General features: G+C 40.5%; 1 protein-coding gene and 1 long non-coding RNA gene across 2 annotated transcripts; one reads left to right on the top strand and one right to left on the bottom strand.

Moving 5' to 3' along the window:
- Positions 1–4,332: 4,332 nt before the first annotated feature.
- LOC145234331 (uncharacterized) lies at positions 4,333–4,771 on the bottom strand. The gene is made up of 2 exons (XM_080099070.1): positions 4,624–4,771; positions 4,333–4,538 (listed from the first exon to the last, which is right to left on the bottom strand). The coding sequence occupies exons 1-2, from the start codon at positions 4,769–4,771 to the stop codon at positions 4,333–4,335; spliced, it is 354 nt and encodes a 117-aa protein (XP_079955196.1).
- Positions 4,772–6,163: 1,392 nt separating this feature from the next.
- Positions 6,164–7,169, top strand: LOC145233936 (uncharacterized). The gene is made up of 2 exons (XR_013861219.1): positions 6,164–6,222; positions 6,310–7,169. It is a non-coding gene; the product is annotated as an uncharacterized LOC145233936 (long non-coding RNA).
- Positions 7,170–21,086: the final 13,917 nt, after the last annotated feature.

The following is a 21,086-nucleotide window of genomic DNA, read 5'->3' as shown; positions in this document are numbered from 1 at the left end:
TTCCCCTCTGTCCATTGTAAGTCATGTGTAGACTGTGAGCCCATCTTGTATCACATCTTGTCATATCCCTGCAGCCTTTCATTCCAATCTTGGCAGTAAGACCTGATTCAGGCACATTTAATGTTAGATTTCAAAAATGTTCTGAATTATATATATAGTGAACTAATTGTGAGCAACATAAAAATCATTACAACTTAGTGTAGGTATAAGTTACAGTGCAAAGCATAGTTTTGAAATGTCTCACAAACAACTGATAAACAACTCTTACAATCTCATACTGTGACTAGTCTATGGGTGTTTGCAAAACAACTGCCTATGTTAGCCTCTCATCCATCCGCATACATTATTGTTGCAACATATTCTACAACAAGAGCTTGCAACTTAAATTAAACAGCAAAAACTTGACTGGCCAAACAAGTCAAACAAATAGTGAGCATAAACCAAGTTACACCTGTGTATGAATGTAGAGTCTTGCTTTAAAATGTCTCTAAAATAAGTGACCCTATGATCATTCATATTGGCGAGTAATAGTTACTGTCCTTAGTAATGAAGTTGACAGGAAAAACCTTAACTGGCTGAACAGAGCTTGTAAAAACAGTTCTACCAAAGCTAAACTTACAGTCATACAGCAAACATGCTTTCAACCGAGTTTCCAAACAGACTGTTGCAACATACCTTTTTGGTGCAGTGTCCATAGTGACATGATGAAGTCTTTCCTGATTGACAACTTAAGAAGCATCAGTGGCCACGACTAACTGATTGTTACCGTCTGGCGGTAATTACCCGACACCTGCTGAAACTTGGGACAAAACTCAATGCAAAGTTTCCCGTCTGCAGTAATCTCGGCAAAATCAAGGTTTTCTTGAGCATTGGCCATTTGAATTAAACAGTTTACTACAAAACACAACTACTACGGCTTAGGAAAGCCAAAAAACGCATAAAAACCTGTTCATTGACATATAGGTACCTGGATTTTGAGTTTCGGAAGAGCTATTAACACCATAACGCACACGACACCCAAAGTAGATTAGGGGGCGTAAAGAGCTGATTTTTTTATTTAGCGGCTATAAATGGGTTAGGTTGGGAAATAAGTTTTAAAATTTTTTGGGTTAGTTTTATTGAATTTTAAGTGCTAATACCTTACCCCGACCCTAATAGCCCTAACCGTAAGCATTTTTGGAAATATAACCAAATCGACTTTGGGTGTCGTGTGCGTTATGGTGTTAGTAGCTCTACCTTGAGTTTCGCGCAAGTGTCGGTCACGGTCGAGCGAGCACGGGACAAATGAACCAATAGGAATCCCTAAAATCCCAAATGTTCCAAATTTTAAAGTCGGAACGGGAAGTTTTAAGCATATTCGGGGTGGATATCTTCCGCGTTGTGATAATAACTTCTCCGTTTTTCAGGTTTACTCATAATTGCCGATAATTATCAAAGAGAAAGGTGTCCTGCTGAAAAAATTGCTGAAATACGTCAATTTAAATTTGCTATTTGATTTCATTTGCATCTTTGTTGGCCCTCTGCTGGACACCTTTCTCCGCACATTTGCTGTCTGTGCACCACTTGCGTGACAATTTTCTATGACATTTACATCTACCGATAAACTAAATTGTCTTTTGTTTTACTAACTCTACCCCAAAACGAACACAATACGTTTTTTCTATTTATGTCTGACCACCTGACTTTTTTGCTCGCTTACCCAGCAATTTTGCCTCATAATAAGTTTGATAGCACTTGCTGCTTTGCTGAACACCAACGTAGTAGCAAAATTGTCACGGTATATTGTTCATAACAGCGAACTACAATCACGTCAAAATTGCACTCGCTAAATACATGTACCTTAAAACAGATACAAAATTGCACCAAATATGCCGTAAAACACGTAGAAATCGCTCTCATTTAATACAAATAATATAACTATTACTAAAATACAGTGCACAAATACAACTCAAATTGTTACAAAAAACAAACAAACAATTGGATGGCCCTGGAATGGGCCGTTCGCCAGGTATTTAACCTGATGTTGAATATTTCAAACAAATTCTCTAATTAACAATTCAATAATAGTCCTAATCTAGGATTTAAATTTTTATCATCGTTGTGTGTGTTCTTCCTTCCGGCGCTTGAAACTATCCGACAGGGTTTCTTTCGGTGGTTTCTTTTCCTGTCGAACCCCACCCTCTTTCCTAACACGGGTGGTTAGTTTATAGGGCCCCCTCGACTGGTCCCACCAACGTTCCCTCCCCAGTCGTGTTAACCATCACTGCGCCAACCTCACTTTCTTGTGAGCCCCAGTCACATAACGCTTTATAATACGGTGTAGCTGCAGCGCGTTCTGGTATCATCCACCAATTGTGCCCTTTACTGTTTTGCGCTTAATAACGTTTTAACGTTGCGCAGCTATTTCCGGCTTGGTGATTGTTTTTAGTGCTATTGTGTCGCTATGTTGTCTTTCACCAAGCGAAATAAACTCAACAACAACAACAAATCTAATCAAACAACGGCAAGATGGGGAAAATGCATGTGCAACATTTAAAGAGCCGCATGTGGCTCGGGAGCCGTAGTTTGGCCACCCCTGCCATATTCGATTTAGTAAACGGACGTAAAACAAGGCGTGCCAAGGCGTTGTTGTAGAAAACGGCTGTATGGCAACAGAGCAGGTTCGTTAAGTTTGAGGGTTCGTGAAGAGGAGAAACAAATCCTATTGCAGCTGAAATGTTCGGAAACAGCTGTATTATAATTGTAAAACTTAAATATCACTAAGCTAAAAAAGACCCAAATCAAATCATACATAACTTACCATGGATAATTATCACACCATACCAAAACCCATATAACAAACCCATACCAAAACCCATATAACAAACCCATACCAAATGTTATGGTCATGGATGAGTACTTCTGATTGTTTTTTGAGAACTGCGCACTGTTATTGCTAGCAGGGTTCTCATTGTGTAAAACACTTTACGTATTTTGGCTACGTCTAGTAATGCTCGCGTTATTGTTTTTTAGAAACATCAGACTTATAAAAAATGTAATGGCACTCCAACTGAGTCACTGCATACAATGTCAACCATGTTGCAGAAGTTATACATCTGGAACAGCTACTTGTGTCAGTAAGTTGCCATGTACGTGCCGAACCCTTTTGTCAACACCCAAAAGTGTAGATGTCCAAATTAAGTCTGGAATACAATATTACTACTTTGGATTGAGAAAGTAGCTACATTTTATATTGCAGGTTGTGAAAAATCATTTGTTACTTGGGGGCTTGACATTAATGTTGATGGGCTACCATTGTTCAAGAGCTCAAAATTTTGCTTTTCGCCAGTGCTTGGCAGTGTTGTCGAACTTGGACGTGTATTCCCTGATGTACTAACATACGGAACATCCGAACCTTCCAATTTTTTTTGACTGATTTCATATGTGAATTTAACGAAAGTGTAAAACGTCGACTAGAAGTTGGTAATTGTATATTTAAATTCAGTATTAAGTGCATCATATGTGATGCACCAGCCAGGGCAATGGCTATATGCACAAAACTATACTCAGAATTGTATGGATGTGACAAATGCTCCTAAAAAACATATGCAGCGTACATGGGACAGATAAGCTATTACTGCCAGGCACAATATCAAGTTTGTAGAGCTCTTTTGGCAAATGTAATTTTGTTTCGACGTCCTTTACAGGTCGTCTTCATCAGGGTAAATAACACTGAATGCGACTAGTACAGTGCACGATAAACAAAGGCAAAAAATAATGGAACGCAACAAAAACACCGCGCGATAATGAAAGATTGGGTCTATAATCTTTAAGCAGGTGCCTGTAACACGCTGGAAGCATCACGTCTGTTTTGATGTTCATTGTGTTGCCCCGTTGGTGAATATTCCATGACTCAAGAAATAGTCTTTTCCTGTAGTCAGGCTCCCGGGCCACAACAAACGCCGCATTGAAATCAATACGGCGGCCTTGTGATTGGAAAGGGCCGACTTCTTCGCGTCGCTGCTGGCAACATCCCGTTGATATTCTTTTCGGCGGGTTGAGTGACCTTCCAGTCTCCCAATATATATTAACGGACACTCGGCGCAGGGAATAGAATATACAAAACCACGTTGTTCAAAGGTGTCGATTAGATCTTTCGGGTGGCTCAGTAGCTTGCGGAGAGTATTGGCAGGTTGGACGCCAACGGCTACGTCGAAGTCACCTAACATACGCCGTAGAACATCCGTCAGTTTCGGTATGTACGGAAGTGCCACAAAACCCTCTGTTTTTGGATGGGTCACCTGTTTGGGACACGCTGCCCGTCGATCACAGAGAATCCAGTTGGGGTAGCCGTTATAAGGCTTTGCGAACCTTTGTCAGTTCCGCCTCGCAGTCGTCGCTATGAGTGCACAAGCGTCGTGCCTGATCTTTTAGGGAACGAACCACCTCTCTTTTCTGGTATGTGGGAGATCGAAAATTGAGATACATGTCGGTACTCGTTGGCTTGTGGTACACTCTCGAGTACAAGACACCGTCATCGGTTCTTGTGACTCGAACATCTAAAAATGGAAGACATTTTACCGATTGGAGTTCCGTGGTAAACCGAATGCCTGGTTGCGCCTCGTTGAGATGCCGTAGAAATGCCTTTCAACCTTGTTCTTAGCAATGACACAAAAATGTCGTCAACATATCGCCGCCAGAATCTTGATGGGTTGGCAAATGTTGATGAGGCTTTTTCCTCAAGCGCTTCCATTGTCATGTTTGCCACAACCACAGATACCGGGGAACCCATCGCTGTGCCTTGAACCCGCTGGTAAAATTCCCCTGAATGTTAAAAAGGACTGCTCCAAGCATATCCACAACCAGGGCTGCCAATGAGAGTTTCAACAAAACCCAAGACTCACAGCAAAATAACCCAAGAATTTAAATGAGTCAATGCAAGCATTATGTTCAATAAAATATGCAGCAATTGCCAGTTCACTCTTGGCTGTTTAATGATGATCATCATCTGTTTTCTTTTTCATAAAATTAGTAATATCTACAGTATATTTAGCAGCTTTAAAACTTCTGTGATGGTTAGCAGAGTTTTTATGTTTAACGAGCATTGATTTATTTGCATTTTTAATTACAGCACCTACAATAGCTTGAAACGCTATCTTTAGAATCTTGAATCAGCCATTCTTAAATTCTACTTCTTTCAACCATTCTTCTTAAAAACTCATAGCATACCATTTACCATTTTTTCGCTTATATTGATGGGGTATGAGTTATTTTATAATGAAATGTCAAATTTATGCATTGATTGCTATCACTGTATACTTATCTAGAAAGAATTAAGATGTAGAAAAGAGAGAAAATAAAAGTGAGGCCTAAACAGTGCAGCTACTCGAAACACTTTTTTTGTTAAAAATAGTTCTTACATATATTTATTTTATCAATAGGACTCAAAACCCAAGAATTGCTATAATTTTCAAAATAAAACCCAAGAACCCAAGACGACAAGTAAAAACCCAAGCTTTGGCAGCCCTGTCCACAACGGGACCCATGGTGTTCTGTCTTTAAGGCTAGGTGGCCAGACCCGCTTCATGCTCGAGTCGCACATCACAAAACTTAGTTTTAAAAGAGCCGCAACACACAAATCAAAAACGAATTTATTCACTCACAACGAAATGTACACTATTAAATAACGAATATTGTTGTGTGGTGATATTGTGAGTCTCTACCTGGGCTGCAAGGGGTTTGAAATTTGGCTGATATGACGTTAAAGCAGTGCGGAGCAGTTCCTTCAAGTGTTGGTTTGTCAAACCTGAACGATGTTTTGACTTCACAAATTTCATCGCGTAATAAAATGACTTACAACAGTATGTTGTGCTGAAAATAGAAATCAGCCGGATACCGGCTTTCTTCAGGTTCAGGTATTTTGCTTCTGGGATTTGTTTCCAGAACTAAACTGTAGTCAGAGATTTGTGTACCATTTTTAAGGCGACATCTTCCTGTAGTTCTAACAGTTCCATCATAGAGCACTAATACTAGAGAGGTAACTGATTGTTCTGATATATAAGGTCTTGTATCCATTCCAGCTGAGGATAAGGTTTGTTTCTTGTATTAAGAAAAATAATAACAGATTCCAACAAATCTACTCAAAACGTTACTCGTGAACTACCAACTTACATTGCAGTAAAATGAGACATCGTCACGTTTATCTTCAAGATTCAAATCTTCAATGAAGTTTCTGAATTGTCGGTGGGTCTTGGCATTTTTGCGTATGAAATTTACAATTACAAGAACATTTTTCATAACGTCTTCATATTTAAAATATTTTGCTGCTAGGTGCTCACGATGAATTATACAGTGAACAGGAAGGAAAGCAGGAAAGTTACCATCCTTCTTCAAGAGTCCAATTAAACCTACTTTTCTTCCTACCATTGCAGGTGCTCCTTCTGTTGCAACACTAACAAGTCTATTTAGCGGAACGTCTTTTTTAATATCTACACCGCGAGTTGTTTCCTTTAATACAATTAAGTTCAACAACTCTTCTTTTACAGTAACGTAACGAACATATACAGCCAATTGCGGGCTGTTTTGCACATCTGTTGGCTCATCTCAAGCTAAACTGAACGCAGTACACTTTTTCAAAACATTCTGCACTTAGTCTTCGACATTAACATTTATCAGAGATACCCGTCTTTCAACTGTCTGCCTTAAAACTGGAGTTTGCGATATAAGCTGCTGAAGTTTTGTGTTTTTAGGACCTAACATTGCAATCACCTCAGATATATTCTTCTCAACAAATTTACCATCTGAATATGGATGTATGGACCGGGCAATATTCCATGATACAATAAGTTGTGTCAACTTCCTTGCAGAAAGTTGTCAGCACTTTTCATTTAGGGACAATTTTACCTCATTAAGCTTATTCCTGATCCGTAACTCCGACTTGGTGGGTTATTGGAAATGTTTTGTGTTTAGCTTCGTAATGACGTTTCAAGTTACTCATTTTATAATGATTAAGCGAAGCTTGACAGAAAAGACACACAGGTTTGCCTCCATTATCAGTGAATGCAAACTCCTCTTCCCATTCTGTTTTAAAAGTTATATTTTTCTGTTCATACTTTCTTTTTTGGCAATGAGTTTTTAACGACATTTTCTTGCTAAACTTCGCAGTTATTGCTAGTATAAGCCGCAAAATGCCTTTAAAATGTCAGCCCGAACTCACAACTTAATTTTGATAATTGAATTAACTTGCAATGCACAAGCTAGGTACACTTTTGTACAATTACGTTCTTTCGGTTTTCGGAATGTACATTGGGTATTACAAACAATCAGTCGTCTATTGTTAATACGTGATAGAATGCATTGTTTTGTAAGCAAGTTAATAACTCAGGAAGCTGGGGATGGAGGAAATACATGCGCAACATTAAAGAGTCGCGATCAAAGGCCCAAGGAGCCGGAGTTTGGCCACCCCTGCTGTAGTCGCTTAAAATCCTGGATGACGACGGGATGTCCATCGCCAATTCCACAGGAACACTTGTAAAAAGTGGCACGACGTCATACGACACCGTTACCTCTTTGTTGGACTGGGGCGGCAACTGTGCTATCTCTTGAACAAACTTGGACGAGTTCGAAATATGGAGAAATAACTTTCGCTAGGTACTTCGCAAGATTGTAAGTTGGAGTACCAACAAACGAAACGATTGGTCGCAAAGGGATGCCTTCCTTGTGGATTTTTGGTAAGTCGTAGATGCCGTGCTATGCAGTTGATGGAATATGGCTTCAGAAATGCATCGTCTCTCTGTGTGCAATTTTTTTGCATGTTAGATGAGATCACGCTTTAAATGCTTGTAAGTCGAAGCATCCAGTAATAAGTCAGACATTATCTTGTCGTAATCTAGGCGGTTCAATATGACAGTACAGTTACCTTTGTCTGCGGATAAGATCGAGATGTCTTCATTTGACCTCAAACTTCGGATCGCTTGGTGCGCTCGGTGTTACTGAGGTTGCTTTGACCCATTCTGTGTGTGCGAAGGCAGTTTGCCTTGAATGATTGTTTTAATGTGCGCGGGTTGCTGACTAAATTCCTTTCTCGACTGCAGCAATAATTTGTTCCTTCGGTACCACCCGTGGTGCAGTGGCAAAATTAAGACCAAGTTGCAAAACTTTGGTTTCATCAACCGTCGGTTGATAACCAGACAAGTTCATGACCAAACTCCGAGACAAGAGTTTGTGCTGTCGTCAAAGCCTGTTGATCCGGCAACGGGTAACATTCAGTCCATTTAGTAAAATAGTCCGAGTCTACTAATATATACTGGTTTCCTAACTCGGTCATTGGAATATTATTGCCCACCCTCTCCATCGGATAAGTTGCTATGTTTTGTTTTAGCAGTCCTCGATGGCGGCCATGCGTAGGTTTTCTGCGTGCGCAAATTAGACACCATTTGTACCATAGAGTTACATCTCGTCGCAGACCAGGCCAAAAAAACCTCCTTCGAATTTGTGCTATGATTCGCTTAATGTCAAGATGACCAGCAGTTCTTAATTCGTGCAAGTGATACAATATTTCTTTGCGCAACGTTTTGAGCCCACAATGAGTTTTTGTTCTTCGTCTTCTAATTCTAACAGATCCCACTGATGCCCTCCGCTATCTAAAAACTGGGATTGCGATGAATCATGCTGACTAATTCCCTTAAACCTTGCCACGGCACTCAGTTCCCCGTCTTGACTTTGCCAATCCTGAGTATTCCATTGAGAAAGCCAATTTGATTCAGCATGAGACGTATTTCTAACCGCTGCAGTGACTTGATTCGGCGTATTTCCTTCTAGTAGCATGCAATCAGGACACTGCTCCTGGCGGCAACGCTGTCGAGATAATCCATCCGCATTTAAATGTTGTTTACTAGCCCTGTGCACAACTGAAAAGTGGTACGTCTCCAGCACCGAAAGCCACCGGGCAAGCATTCCTTCAGTCTCCTTGAAATTGAAAAGCCATTGCAACGATGCATGATCGGTTCGCAACACAAATAGCCTTCCCCACAAATAATGGCGAAAATAATGAACAAAATGAACTACTGCTAATAGTTCACGATACGTTGCGCAATAGTGACGTTCCGATTTGCTTAGGGCACGACTTGCATACGAAACAACATATTCACAGTGTCCGTCTGATTGGGACAATACAGCCTCAAGACCGGTTGCACTAGCATCTGTGTCAAGGATCTGACATGGGATAGGACAGAACTGGTGCAGAAGTTAAACATTTCCTTATTTTATCAAATGCTCGTTGGCACTGTGCTCCACAAAAACTTCGAGGTTTTTCTAGTGAGACTGGTTAGGGGTTCAGCGATGCCTGCAAAGTTGCGAAAAAAACGTCGCTAAAAAGCTTCTCACCTCACTAGTGTTACTATGCCGGACCGCTTTAAGCTCAGCGAGATCACATTGCACTCCAGCTTCAGACACGATGTAACCCAGGAACGATGCCTGACGAGAAAATAAACGGCACTTTTGAGGTTTCAACTTTAATCCGGCATCTCGTAGACAAGAAAATACAGCACGCAGATTGTTTAGGCCACTGGAAAAATCCTCCGAAAACGTAACAATGCCGTCAATGTATACGAGGCAAATTTTCCAAAGCAGTTCTTTAAGTACACTCTACATTAACCTTTCTGATTTCTTATGAATTAAGATGACTGTGCCACGTTTCATCTCGTCCGGGACGGTTCCGTCGAGTGCATCGTGTTAATGACGTCGGTTAAATCCTGGCCAATGACACGCCAGCAGGAGCAGTAAAACTTGACGCTGACGCCATCGGGCCCAGGGGATTTCCCCAACTTCATTTGCATAATTATAAACGTGTGGACGATGTTAAGCATCTCCTTAGTGTTTTCCGTGTGGCGACCGGAATCATCACACAATTTAACAATACCAGTATTAGCTGTGTGTTCTGTAAAACGCTGAAAAAACTCCTTGGTACCCCGATCCCCACTGTCATAACAGGAAGCTTGGGACTTCAGAATTTTGGGCGCGAGCAGATTGTCGCTGGGTTTTGGCCGAAAGGCGTTTTGAAGAGAGGTATTCAGGGAGAAGGGAGGGGTCCCTTGCTAATTGCCTCCAAATAGCCGTAACCCTTTCCTCGAGCTGCTTGGCTTCCGTGTTTGCCTGTTGTGCGTTGTGTTGTGAGTGTTCTATGTTCATTAATTTAATGCGTTGTTTCATGTTGAGCCACCCGGAGATTTTGTCCTAGAAGCAAGTGGGATGTAGCGTTCGCCACAAAGTCCACCTGCGTTCAAGTGCCTCCTGGAAGGCGTCTGTTGTGTTTGTGTTGTTCTTCCAGAGCCCCTTCCCCCTGGATGGTTGAGGTTCTGTCCGAATTTGTAATGTGACAATATCGTGGTCTGAGATTGAATTTTGTGTGCCGTATTCCGAAATGGGGTGTACATGATGTGAAACGTAGAATCTGTTTAGACGTGGCTGGGTGTTATGTTCTCTACGTGTGTTAAAAAAAATTGTTACCGCACAACTTTCGGAAGGAATCCGACAAATGGAGGTTCTCAACAAGGGCAATAAGACCGGACTTCTTCGTTACTACCACGGAAAGGGGAGAAACGCTCAAGTATCGGGTCCTGCACACCGTTGAAATCACCGGCCAAGAGAGTGGGATGCTTCGAGTGGGTGTAGGTATGGAGAGAGTCAAAGAAAGCGTTCCTTGAGGGAGCGCTTTCGTCACGGATAGGGGCATACACGTTTTTTTTATTGTATTTTTCGACAATCCGGCGACAGTCCGAAAACTGAAAATTGCCCTTTGTCGTGTCGTTATGCAACAAGACGAAACGCATTAATGGAAAACAGGGTCATTAGTAATAAAATAAAGTAGTGGAAAGAAGCAAACAGAAGCAGTATAGTAAAAAAAAGTACAGTACACAAATCAAAATCGTTTACAAGCAGACAGGTAAACTTGAACAGCATTGAAAAACAACAAAAGATTCGCTTTGTTTAAACCAGGATGTCCGAACAAAATATAACGAAGGATAATTTTAGGAGCAACATTGTGAAAAGAGGATACACTAAGCTCGGTGTCTGCAGACAAAATTTTCTGCATGGTGATAGCAAAGTGATTCGGGGACGAACTGATAATGGGCATTGAAGGAATAGGTGTTTTGTTGTTTCTAAACCATTACAAGCACAGCGGCGATAATATTCAGGGTTTATGTTCAGTGGGCTGTGACCAAGTCTTAGCATGCAATGAACTGCGGTGAATTTGGGTTGAGATCCATGTAGGTGCAAAGTATTAGTTGCCGGGTGTAAAGAAGTGTCTTTTAAGTTTAAATTTAAAAGCTGAAAATGACTTCAGGCAGCGAATTTCTTCTGGAAGCTCGTTCCACAAGCGAGTGGACTTGCAAAAAAAACGAGTTAAATTTTTGATTGCTGTGACAATGAATGGAGTTAAGTTTAAGTGGATGACGAAGGTCGTAAGAAACCATCCAAGCAAATAAGAAGGCCCGATGCGATATAAAACTGAAGCAGGGCGTGGACATTTCTGCGAACGTAAAGCGATGTTAGGCCGAGATCAGGTAATATTTTATTGTGCGACGTGGTTTTCATACATCCTAGGATTAGTTTTACCGAGTCGTATTGCACGTTTTCTATTAATTGTTTGTCCGAGGTATTGCAATTGTCAAATAAAATATCGCCATATTCAAGTATAGGAAGGACGTAGGACTTGTAAAGAGTAAGAATAATGTGACGGGAAACAATTCCAGAAATTTTACGTAGGCGAGTTAGTTGCACTCGTGCTTTGTGGCATATGGAACAAATGTGGCTGTGCCAGGATAAATTTGGTGTGAACTAAAGCCCCAAGTATTTGTGGGAAGAAGACTCCGGCAAAGCGCAGCCTTTAAAATGAATCTTGGGATTTGTGGATTTTTTGGATAAGGATACTTTACATTTAGAAAGGTTAAATGTAATTGCCCAGTTGGAGGCCCATTTGTCAAGTAGATTAAGATCTTGCTGTAACGTTTCGCAAAGTTTATTTGGACATTTATCGGAGAAGTAGAGTGCTGTGTCATCAGCAGAAAGCGAGGTGTTACAAGTTATGTTGTTGGAAATGTCATTGATATAAATTAAAAAAAGCAATGGACCCAAGATTGAACCTTGTGGGACACCAGCATTGGTAGGCATGAAATTAGAAAAAACATTGTTAAAGCGCACCCTTTGCAAACGATCACGTTTACGACATGTATGGTTGAATGGTATTATAGGCTAATGTCGGCAGCCAAAATTCTACCCTTCTCATCCCCAGAGTGAGAAACAAAGATAAGGGCGTTATGCTTTAGCAAGATTCCGACTCCGTTCTCCGACCTGGCCCCCGAATAGGATTTTGGTTTGAATAGAACAAGGCTCTGGAAGGCCCAAATCGACGAGTCTATGCCGTGAGTTTCTTGCAGGTGCGACATGGACTTCCAACTGCCGAAGACTCTCGAAGACGGCCAGTCTCCTGGCGTCATCCGCGAGTCCTCGGCAGTTGAGGGTTGCTACTTTTAAGTAGTCAGCCATTAAAAAAGGTTAAACAATGTAAATAAAGGGTACGAAAACACAATAAATTACGTCTGACCACCCGGGCCACTAGCGTGGTGTGTGTGAGGATGATACGTCCTCTTACAACTTGGGCACGTAGATGCACGTCCGGGTTGGACTGCAAGAACTGAACCGCAAGCACAACCAAAAGTGATGCCCTCGCAGACCTTCTGCAAGACCGGATTCTCCCACAAAGCGCCCACACGGACACTTGGATATTTTTTGTTAATGTTATTGTTAGGGGATGGAGTAGACCTCCCTCGCCTCTTTCTGCTGACCTTTGTAAAACGGTTGTCCTCCGAGGTCTCCTCCTCCTTCGAGGTCTCCTCTTCTTCTACTTCGCCGCTGGAATCGGTGTTTAATATTGAGGAGGAGTCGCAACGGACCTCCTCCTCCTGGGCCACATCAGGTGGTATATCCATTGAATCGTGTGAGGGGGAGGCAGGGTTCCCCTCGTTGGTATCAAGCGAATCTTTGGCCGTACTGATTTTCGGATCAGCAATTGCAGCCGTCCTCTAACTCTTCAAATGCCTCTTTAATGACCTTCGCGTTATCCGCCGCGTTGATGACCGTGGCATGGCGACTGTGCGTTCTTTTACTTTCCTTCGGCGTTATTGATTTTCAACTTCGATTTGCTCCTGTGGGCAGTTGCGATCCCCGTGGCTAAATTTCTGGCAATGGAAGCATTGCACCGGCTGGTTGTCGTAGTCCACTGACTCGTACGTTTTTTGGTGTGGGGTTTTCTTTTAGGTCAGAAGTGCGAAGATCGAAGATTCTTTTCCCGTTGAATTTTTTGAATTGAGGATCTCGTAACTTGTAATATTTCCTGACCTCCCCAGGTCTTCTTTCCAGTTGATATAAGATGGGTTTCCAATCGAACCTGTTTGGGATGTGTTCAATTACGACATCAGTAAACTCAGGGTCGTGCATTTTGGCGTATTCTATTTCTTGCAGTGCATTGAACCGTTCGCACAACACCTTGGCTTTTTCTTTTGATGTGCAAGTTATCTCAGCGCACCTTTGGACGTGCCGTCTTGATGTGCTCCTCCAGGAGTTTGGACCTGAGGCGCAGAGGGAGGGCGAGCAGCATTGCTTCCTCCTGTGGAAGACTCTTTGGAGGGGCATCCTCCATGTTTACAAACAATATGGCCCTCGACCTTAATAGGCGGGGTCGCCACGCCCACTCTTCAATTTGTGGTGCGTTGCAGAGCTTCTATCGTTGTAAATAATCCAATGAGTGCAATGACAAAACAGCAGTATATCCAATGAGGTAATCCAAAGGGGTCTCTGGCGACCCGGTGTCAAACAAATTCCGGCAGAAACTGACTACAATCCTTTGCCACCATTTTTGTTTATTGACATAAGTCCAAAAATTTTGCACAACCGAAAAACAACAACACAGTATGTTACGAACACAAAGCAGCGAATTTAACTGATAGAAATACACGCAAAAATAACATTACATAAACAAAATAAACACAGCAACATGAATACGCATCAATAAACAAAAAAGACATATATATAAATTGATGTATGGAAAAGAAAAGAATATCAACCCTGGTTGTATCGTGTATATATACTACTAATGCAGAAACAAAACAACAAAACATATATATAATGAAACATAAATTTTATCATGGTATGGTGTTTAGATATATAAGTGGTAATCGAGATATTAATAATAAAGTAAATAAAAAAAAATGCCAAAATAAAGTCGTTGGATACATCGATATACGTCATAAGTACATACGTATACAATTATATGTCGATACATATCTATAAATACGTGTATGCGTACCCTTTTTTCTTTTTTGTCCAGTTTGGGAAATACGAATGGTAAAACATATAAAGGTGGGTAAATAATGATCAGAAAACACAGACGGAATAAAAGAAGTCAAATGATAACAACAAAAGTAAATAGCTGACTACCTTAGAGCTTCCCTCAGCCCCTGGAGTACTGACAAAAAGGTAGAATCGTGACGGTTAGTTTCAAAATAAAGTCTGCGAATGATGGATATTTTGACAGAAAAAAAGATTTTGTTGGTTGAGGGTTTAATATTATCATATTTTATTTTATTGCGATGCTGCCAAACACATTGTTTTGTAATAGAAATAACGTAAATCAAAATATCGGACCAGTACTCCAGGAGCGATGGTATTTCCATATTGATAACCAGATTAATTGTAAATTTTAGCGAGGTGCACCCAGTGGCACGAGTGATGAGTTGGTGCACCTCGCGCCAAGCCAGTGGAATTTGGGAACATTCTTTGAAAAGGTGCCAGGTTGTTTCGGCGGATTTTTGACAGAAGGGGCACAATGTGTCATTGTCAAGAAGGAAATCGGAAAACTTTGTAGAGGGGAAGGCAATTCCATGTTATGTGATATTAGTATAGGGTGGTGAATGCTCCTCCAGTGGTGACTCTGTGGAGGGTGCCACTAGGGGAGCAGCAATTAAGGGAACGATATAGGTTACGAATCTTGTCATTGAGGAGGGTTTCTAGATTTAATTTGTATTTATCATATTTTAGAGAATGGGTATAGAGGGTGATGGAACATCAGCATGGGGAGTGCTGTTTATTAAACGAAAGCCAAATTGACGGGAAAGCTGATGCCCGATGTTGTATTCCGTCAAGGCAAGGCCGGGTGTGGTTGTTAAATTATTTTCTCTGTGTTTACAATATTGATAAATGTTACGAAGATAAAGCAGGTCACAGTATAGAGGGATGTTTGCCACATTGTACCCACCTCTGTCAAATGGTTTGCTTAGTGTTTTAATCGGCAGAGCAACTCTCCGACTCCCGCACACGTACTTTTCCACCATGACGTTCACCTTCTCCACGATGTCGCCAGGGAGGGGATAAAGGTTAGCGGTATAGGATTGACTTGGCATTCCAGGTGCAGGGGTAACGCTTTAAGAGCGAGATTTCTTGTTTTAATTTTTGGGTATTTGCTTCCCACAGGTTTTAATTTTTTTTTTGAGGGCCAATCGAAATTCCTAAAATATCCAATTTAGATTCAGACCAATTGATATCGGGGAGTTGGGTAATTTAGGTTGCTTAACCTTTTGTTTTTTCAGGATTCATTTTTAAGCCCGACGCCAAATAAAAATGTCAAAAATGCGGAAAGCTTTATAACAGAAAAAAAAATGAGTGAGGGTCAGTGTGACGTCATCCGCATAGCTGGGGCACTTAATCAAGTGCATAAATTTTGTCCCGATGGTTCCCCAATTGAGTTTATAAAATTCAAAGGAGAGACCACCGGGTCCGGGAGATTTCCCAGCTTTTGACGTAGCGAGAGCGCGTTCAATTTCTTCTTTACTAATCTCGCTCAATTTGGGGTGTATATTAGACCGGCAGCCCAGCGACATTTGGGTATACGAATTAGATACCAATATCTGACTATACAAGTGTGTAGAGGGTCACCAGACGTCAATGAAAATGGAAGTCTGCCGGGTCCCACCCACTGGGTATTCCCCCGGGGGACCCCGAAAGGTGCTAAAAAATGGGTACAAAACAAACGGGAGAAATACCACTTGATTCCACCGCCATGGGATGCCCATTGAGATCCTCATACAAATTCCACAAACGACAGACATTTTTCCCGCCTCATTTGGCCCGCCAGACCCCCCACAAAGGGCCCCAATAAGGGGGCAGCATATACGAGTGAGATACCTCTAGCAGCTAATGCCAAAAGAACAAGTTGAGTTTATACAATGCCAATTGGAATACGACAGACTAATGTTCCGCTGCATCGCTAGTATCAGACTCCCTAAAGTTCTACTGTGTCATTGACGTGACAATACTGTTATGACGTCAAATCCATTGTGGTGCAATTACCTTGTGCTGTGCTTGACCGCATGATGTGCATTATAGTCTTTGCTACTTGTAATTAGTGAAGAAACAATGTATGTGGAATTAGATAGGTTGTTTCAAATAGATCAGTGTGATTATTTAATCATATTAGTGTACAACTAAAGACTAAACCAGAACGCACGTTATTTAATAAGAGCGTATTAAACGGATAACATTCATATGACTCATTTCCCATACAGTATATCTCAGTGTGAAAAGGTCGGTGGCCCTTTAATTGCCAAAACATGACAAGTTAGGGGTCGGCAACCTTTTAGGCGACTCGTGCCAATTTACTTGTTATTTCCAAGTGTTAATGACCTCGCGTGCCGACGTTTTTCTGAATAATAGTGGTTCGTGCCAGCAGATATCAATAATATAGAGAAAGCAGAGTGTTTTTTGCATGTAAGGCTGAATTTCACGACACTCACAAGATAAAAACGGACAACAAGCAGGTTGACAGGTTAAATTGTTACTTCAATATGAACACGCAATTCGGTTGGCGTGCCATGAAAAACCACCTCGCGTGCCAAACTTGCCACGCGTTGCCGACCCCTGGTGTAGCTTAACAACTGGTGTTTATCACACTGAAATGGCAGGTGAAATTTCGGATTCGCAAAGGCAAATGGTTAGTTCTATCCACTGCTTTGACTGATTTCAAGATATTTTTACAAAAAAAGTCTGAATCTACTTTGTGTGGTAATATTGTAGGTGCCATATTAATCAGAATGCTAAGAACAAAATGTATTTCAAATTTGGTAATTGTGTTAAATTTTCCAATACAATATAGCCTATCTTGTGTACTTTCTTATTTAATGTGTGTTTGCGCGTGTTTTTTTTTATTTAGGTAACTGTTCCACAACAACAACCCCGAAGCTTTTGCATTTTATGCAAAACATCAGATGAAAGTAACTCGCGAGAGTTTCATGATAAAACTTGGAAAACTTTCAAAAAAGCAGCTGAGGCCAGACTGCAATTGCAGACTGACAAATATAGAGATGTAACGACAGACGTTAATTTGCAGTCAGGCAGATACAACGCATTTTATCATACAAAACCATGCTACAAAAATTTCACTGACCAGCTTGTCAAGTACAGACGAGCCACGTACCAAAAAGCCAGAGACAAGAGAACGAAGCTCTCTTCGGTTGCTGTTAATTACACGAAGCAAAGAACTCGTACGCATTTTTGGCTGTGGATAATTTGTCTTGTATTCCTGTCCATATTTAGTCCAGGACTGTTTCTCTGTCTGGTTTGTCAGGTGTGTATGTTTCCCAAGTTGTTGGAATTGCCGCAATAAGGCACCGGTAGTTTGCATGGTTTTGATTGTTGTCTATCAGTTTGTAATTTTCGCAAACGCTTTCGAAGCTGCGATAGTCTAAGTTGTTGTCTATAATTTTTTGGTACTATATAATCCCAGCGTTTATAAAAATTTCGAAGGCGATGGGTTTCCGTTTGAATATTACTTCGTTGTTTAACCAGATAGCGTAGTTATAAACCGTGTTCTGCTGCCAAAGTTGGGTTACACATTCTTTCCATTGGTCAATCGATGACCAGAATGTCGAGAGGGGAGTTAATTTAGTGACCTCTCTGTGCGAGAGTTTTAAATTGGTGATTTCTATGTTTCTCTGTGAACCAATCAGACATTGAGTTTTCACTATGCGCCGCTAGTGGTAGCGGTACATTTGTCGAGATTTTGCAGACAGCTTAGTGTAGGTTAAGTTGAATAATGTTTGTTTCAGTCAAATTTTATGCTTATGGGGTTGTTCATCCACTAGGTGCCGCCACATTTCACCTATATGAAGACCTCGGCGCGCATTAGTAAACAACGTAAAGTGGCTCTTTGTCTCGAGCTTTTTTACGTTCAATTCAAAATATTTTCGCAGTAGTAAAGCAGTAATGTTGTAGAATTTTTCAACTATTTTCGAAAACTGCAAAAAAGAATGCAAAAAATTGGTTAGAAAAGGAGTTATTGTGTGAGGCGTATGCGCATGTCCTGGCAGTTTCTTAAGTTGGGGATATTCAGAAACAAGTTTTTGATGGTATTAAGTGTGACAATGGGCGATATTTTCTCTTGTTAGTTTGAAATATGTTTGCATTAGTAAAACTAATAGTTGGTTTAGAAACTTTAGATGGTTTATCCGAATTTTATCGGTTTTGATCCATGTTTTTTAGTTGTAGTTGTGAATAAGTGATTAGGTTAGGAGTTAAGACAATGTATGCAGCCTAGCATAGGGTTGCCATATTTTATGAAACACAATCCCTGACAAAATGTATCTCGGTTGCGTGAACCCAGTTTTTCTCAAACTTTAAGTCTAAATGTGTTGACGTAAGTCTGAGTGTGTATTTCAGAAAAACGAAAGTTGATTGCAGGATTTTAGCTAGTTATGCAAAATTGCGCATAACAATGATCCAAATCTGACATCACAGACAGGACAAAAACATTACAATTGTGCGCGAACAATTGCATTTTTGTTAGTTGTCATGCAATAAAGCCTATTGTTTAACAATGGAGACGGTCGATTCTCACTTGAACTTTGATTTCAACTTATCCAGTTGCACAAACTGGATAAAATAAGGATATATAATTACTTCCACCTTTTCGAGGTCCCCGCAAAATGCCCTAAAGGACCGCGGACCCCAGTCTGAGAACCGCTGCGTTGACCATTTTTGCGATCCAAACACTTCTATTCCGGAATAAATTAGAATATTGGGAAGTCACACGGACAGCGACACGAGAAAACGTTACATACGATACTCTGATCCTTGTCAATTAACTTTCTGCGCACGCTTCTGTTCAGTTAAGTTTTTTTTTACCAAAAAAATTAAACGATGGGAGTCACAAGGACCTTTTTAAATTTGAAGAAAAATGCCACTGTAAAAATGTTCTGATGTCTCACGCATTCGACTTTTAGTTGTGAGTTAGTTCCCTGCATAATAGGTACACAGTTAAATGAAAGTTCCCACGTTCTCATGTAGCTTCGAATGCTGTGTTTTCTTGAGACGCGGATTTTTATTTGTGTATTTAACGCATATTGTTAAACATCTAGTAACAAACAGGTATTGTTACGCGCGCACACACATCAAACAGTAACAGGTACGTTAACCTGCGCGCCGCCAGTTTACCTCTTATCGTTTCATGGTATAGACGCGGTTGTAGCTATCTACTAGAAACTTTCTCCGTTGGTACATTAATTTTATAATATATACAAATAATTTTTCTTGAATTCCGGACTTTTAGGTACATTTTAACATTTCTCCCTGACGCAGATTTAAACACTAAATTCCTGCCTAGCACGAATATACAACATGTGTATATACCCTTATGGTTTGCAAATTTGCAAGCTACTTTTTGTATATTTACAGCTTAATTATTTCATGGTGATGTCAAGTCTATTAAAAAAGGGAAACTGTTACTTGATGCAAAAACCACATTCAGGCATGCAGTGAGCTTTTGCCCAACAATGTGACATGTATTATTGGAATTGTAAAGGCCTCTATGAAGAAGCATGTTTGCTACATCAATCTTAGTTTAAGTGCTGAAGGAGAAATATTAAATACAACATGTGAATGCCCAGCAGGAAAAGGACCTCATGGGTCATGCAAGCACTTAGCTGCGGCTGCTTTCATGTTAGCAGATTTTGTAAAAAGTAATGTGGTACAAGTAAGACCATCATGTACAGAACAATTACAGTCATTTCATCAGCCCAGCACATCAAAGCGTAAAAGACTGTCTTGAAAACGTAATCTATAGAATCAGGCACCATTCAGCACAAGTTCTGCCTGAGCACTGTTTTGGTATGAATTACATGGTTATCACTAAGGGTCATGCATTATATTTCATATAATTCTGGCTTACAGAATTTCATCAATGCATGTTATGTTGTTTGTTGTTCATTTGTGTTTGGTATGCTGAATATCATGCTGTTATGTTCATAAACTAGCTTTGTACGTTTAGAAGAGAGAGCAGTTTCAGCTTCTTTGTTTAACTCAAGCACCTGCAATGAAGATCCAAAGCCATCAAAATATCGGAATATGCCTGGATATTGTGACTATGTACGGAACACGATCCGCAATTCACAAAAAGATTTATCCATAAGGCACATTTATGAGCGAGCAGATTTAAGAGTGGCTGCAGATGACCATGATTATTGTCTCTTACCATTCTTGGAACACTGGGTAGATAGAGTAGGTTCTTTATTGTAAAAGAAATACAAGATGTCATAATGCTATACTCATGTAATTTTGTAGGTTTCTCAGGAGAAGGCATCAGACATTGAGATGAACACCTTATCACAAAGTGATCGCAGAGCAAAGCATGATGAAAGAAAATGGAGGATCACATTATCAAAATTTGGAGAAATAGTTCATGCAACCCACAGGAGAGACATGGAAAAGCTTTGCAAAGCTATATATTCCAACAAAGAAATCCATTTCTCTGCTGTAAATCATGGAGAAATGTATGAATTAATAGCTTTGCAGGAATCTTCTTTGCTTACTGGTTTTGATAAGTGTAGATGAACCCTATTTGGCTGCCACTCCTGATGCTATAGTTGGAGTTAATGCAATAGCAGAAGTTAAATGCCCTTATAATGGTAGAAATTCTAAAATAGCAGTTGGCAAAGAATTTCCATTTCTTCAATTAGTAGATGGAAAACTTTTCCTTAAAAACAACCACAATTATTATTTTC

Source organism: Phallusia mammillata, chromosome 6 (genome assembly GCF_965637545.1).
Source record: "Phallusia mammillata chromosome 6, kaPhaMamm4.hap1.1, whole genome shotgun sequence".
Classification (NCBI taxonomy): Eukaryota; Metazoa; Chordata; class Ascidiacea; order Phlebobranchia; family Ascidiidae; genus Phallusia; species Phallusia mammillata.
Note: the sequence above shows the minus strand (reverse complement) of the source record. Positions and strands in the feature narration are given on the sequence as shown.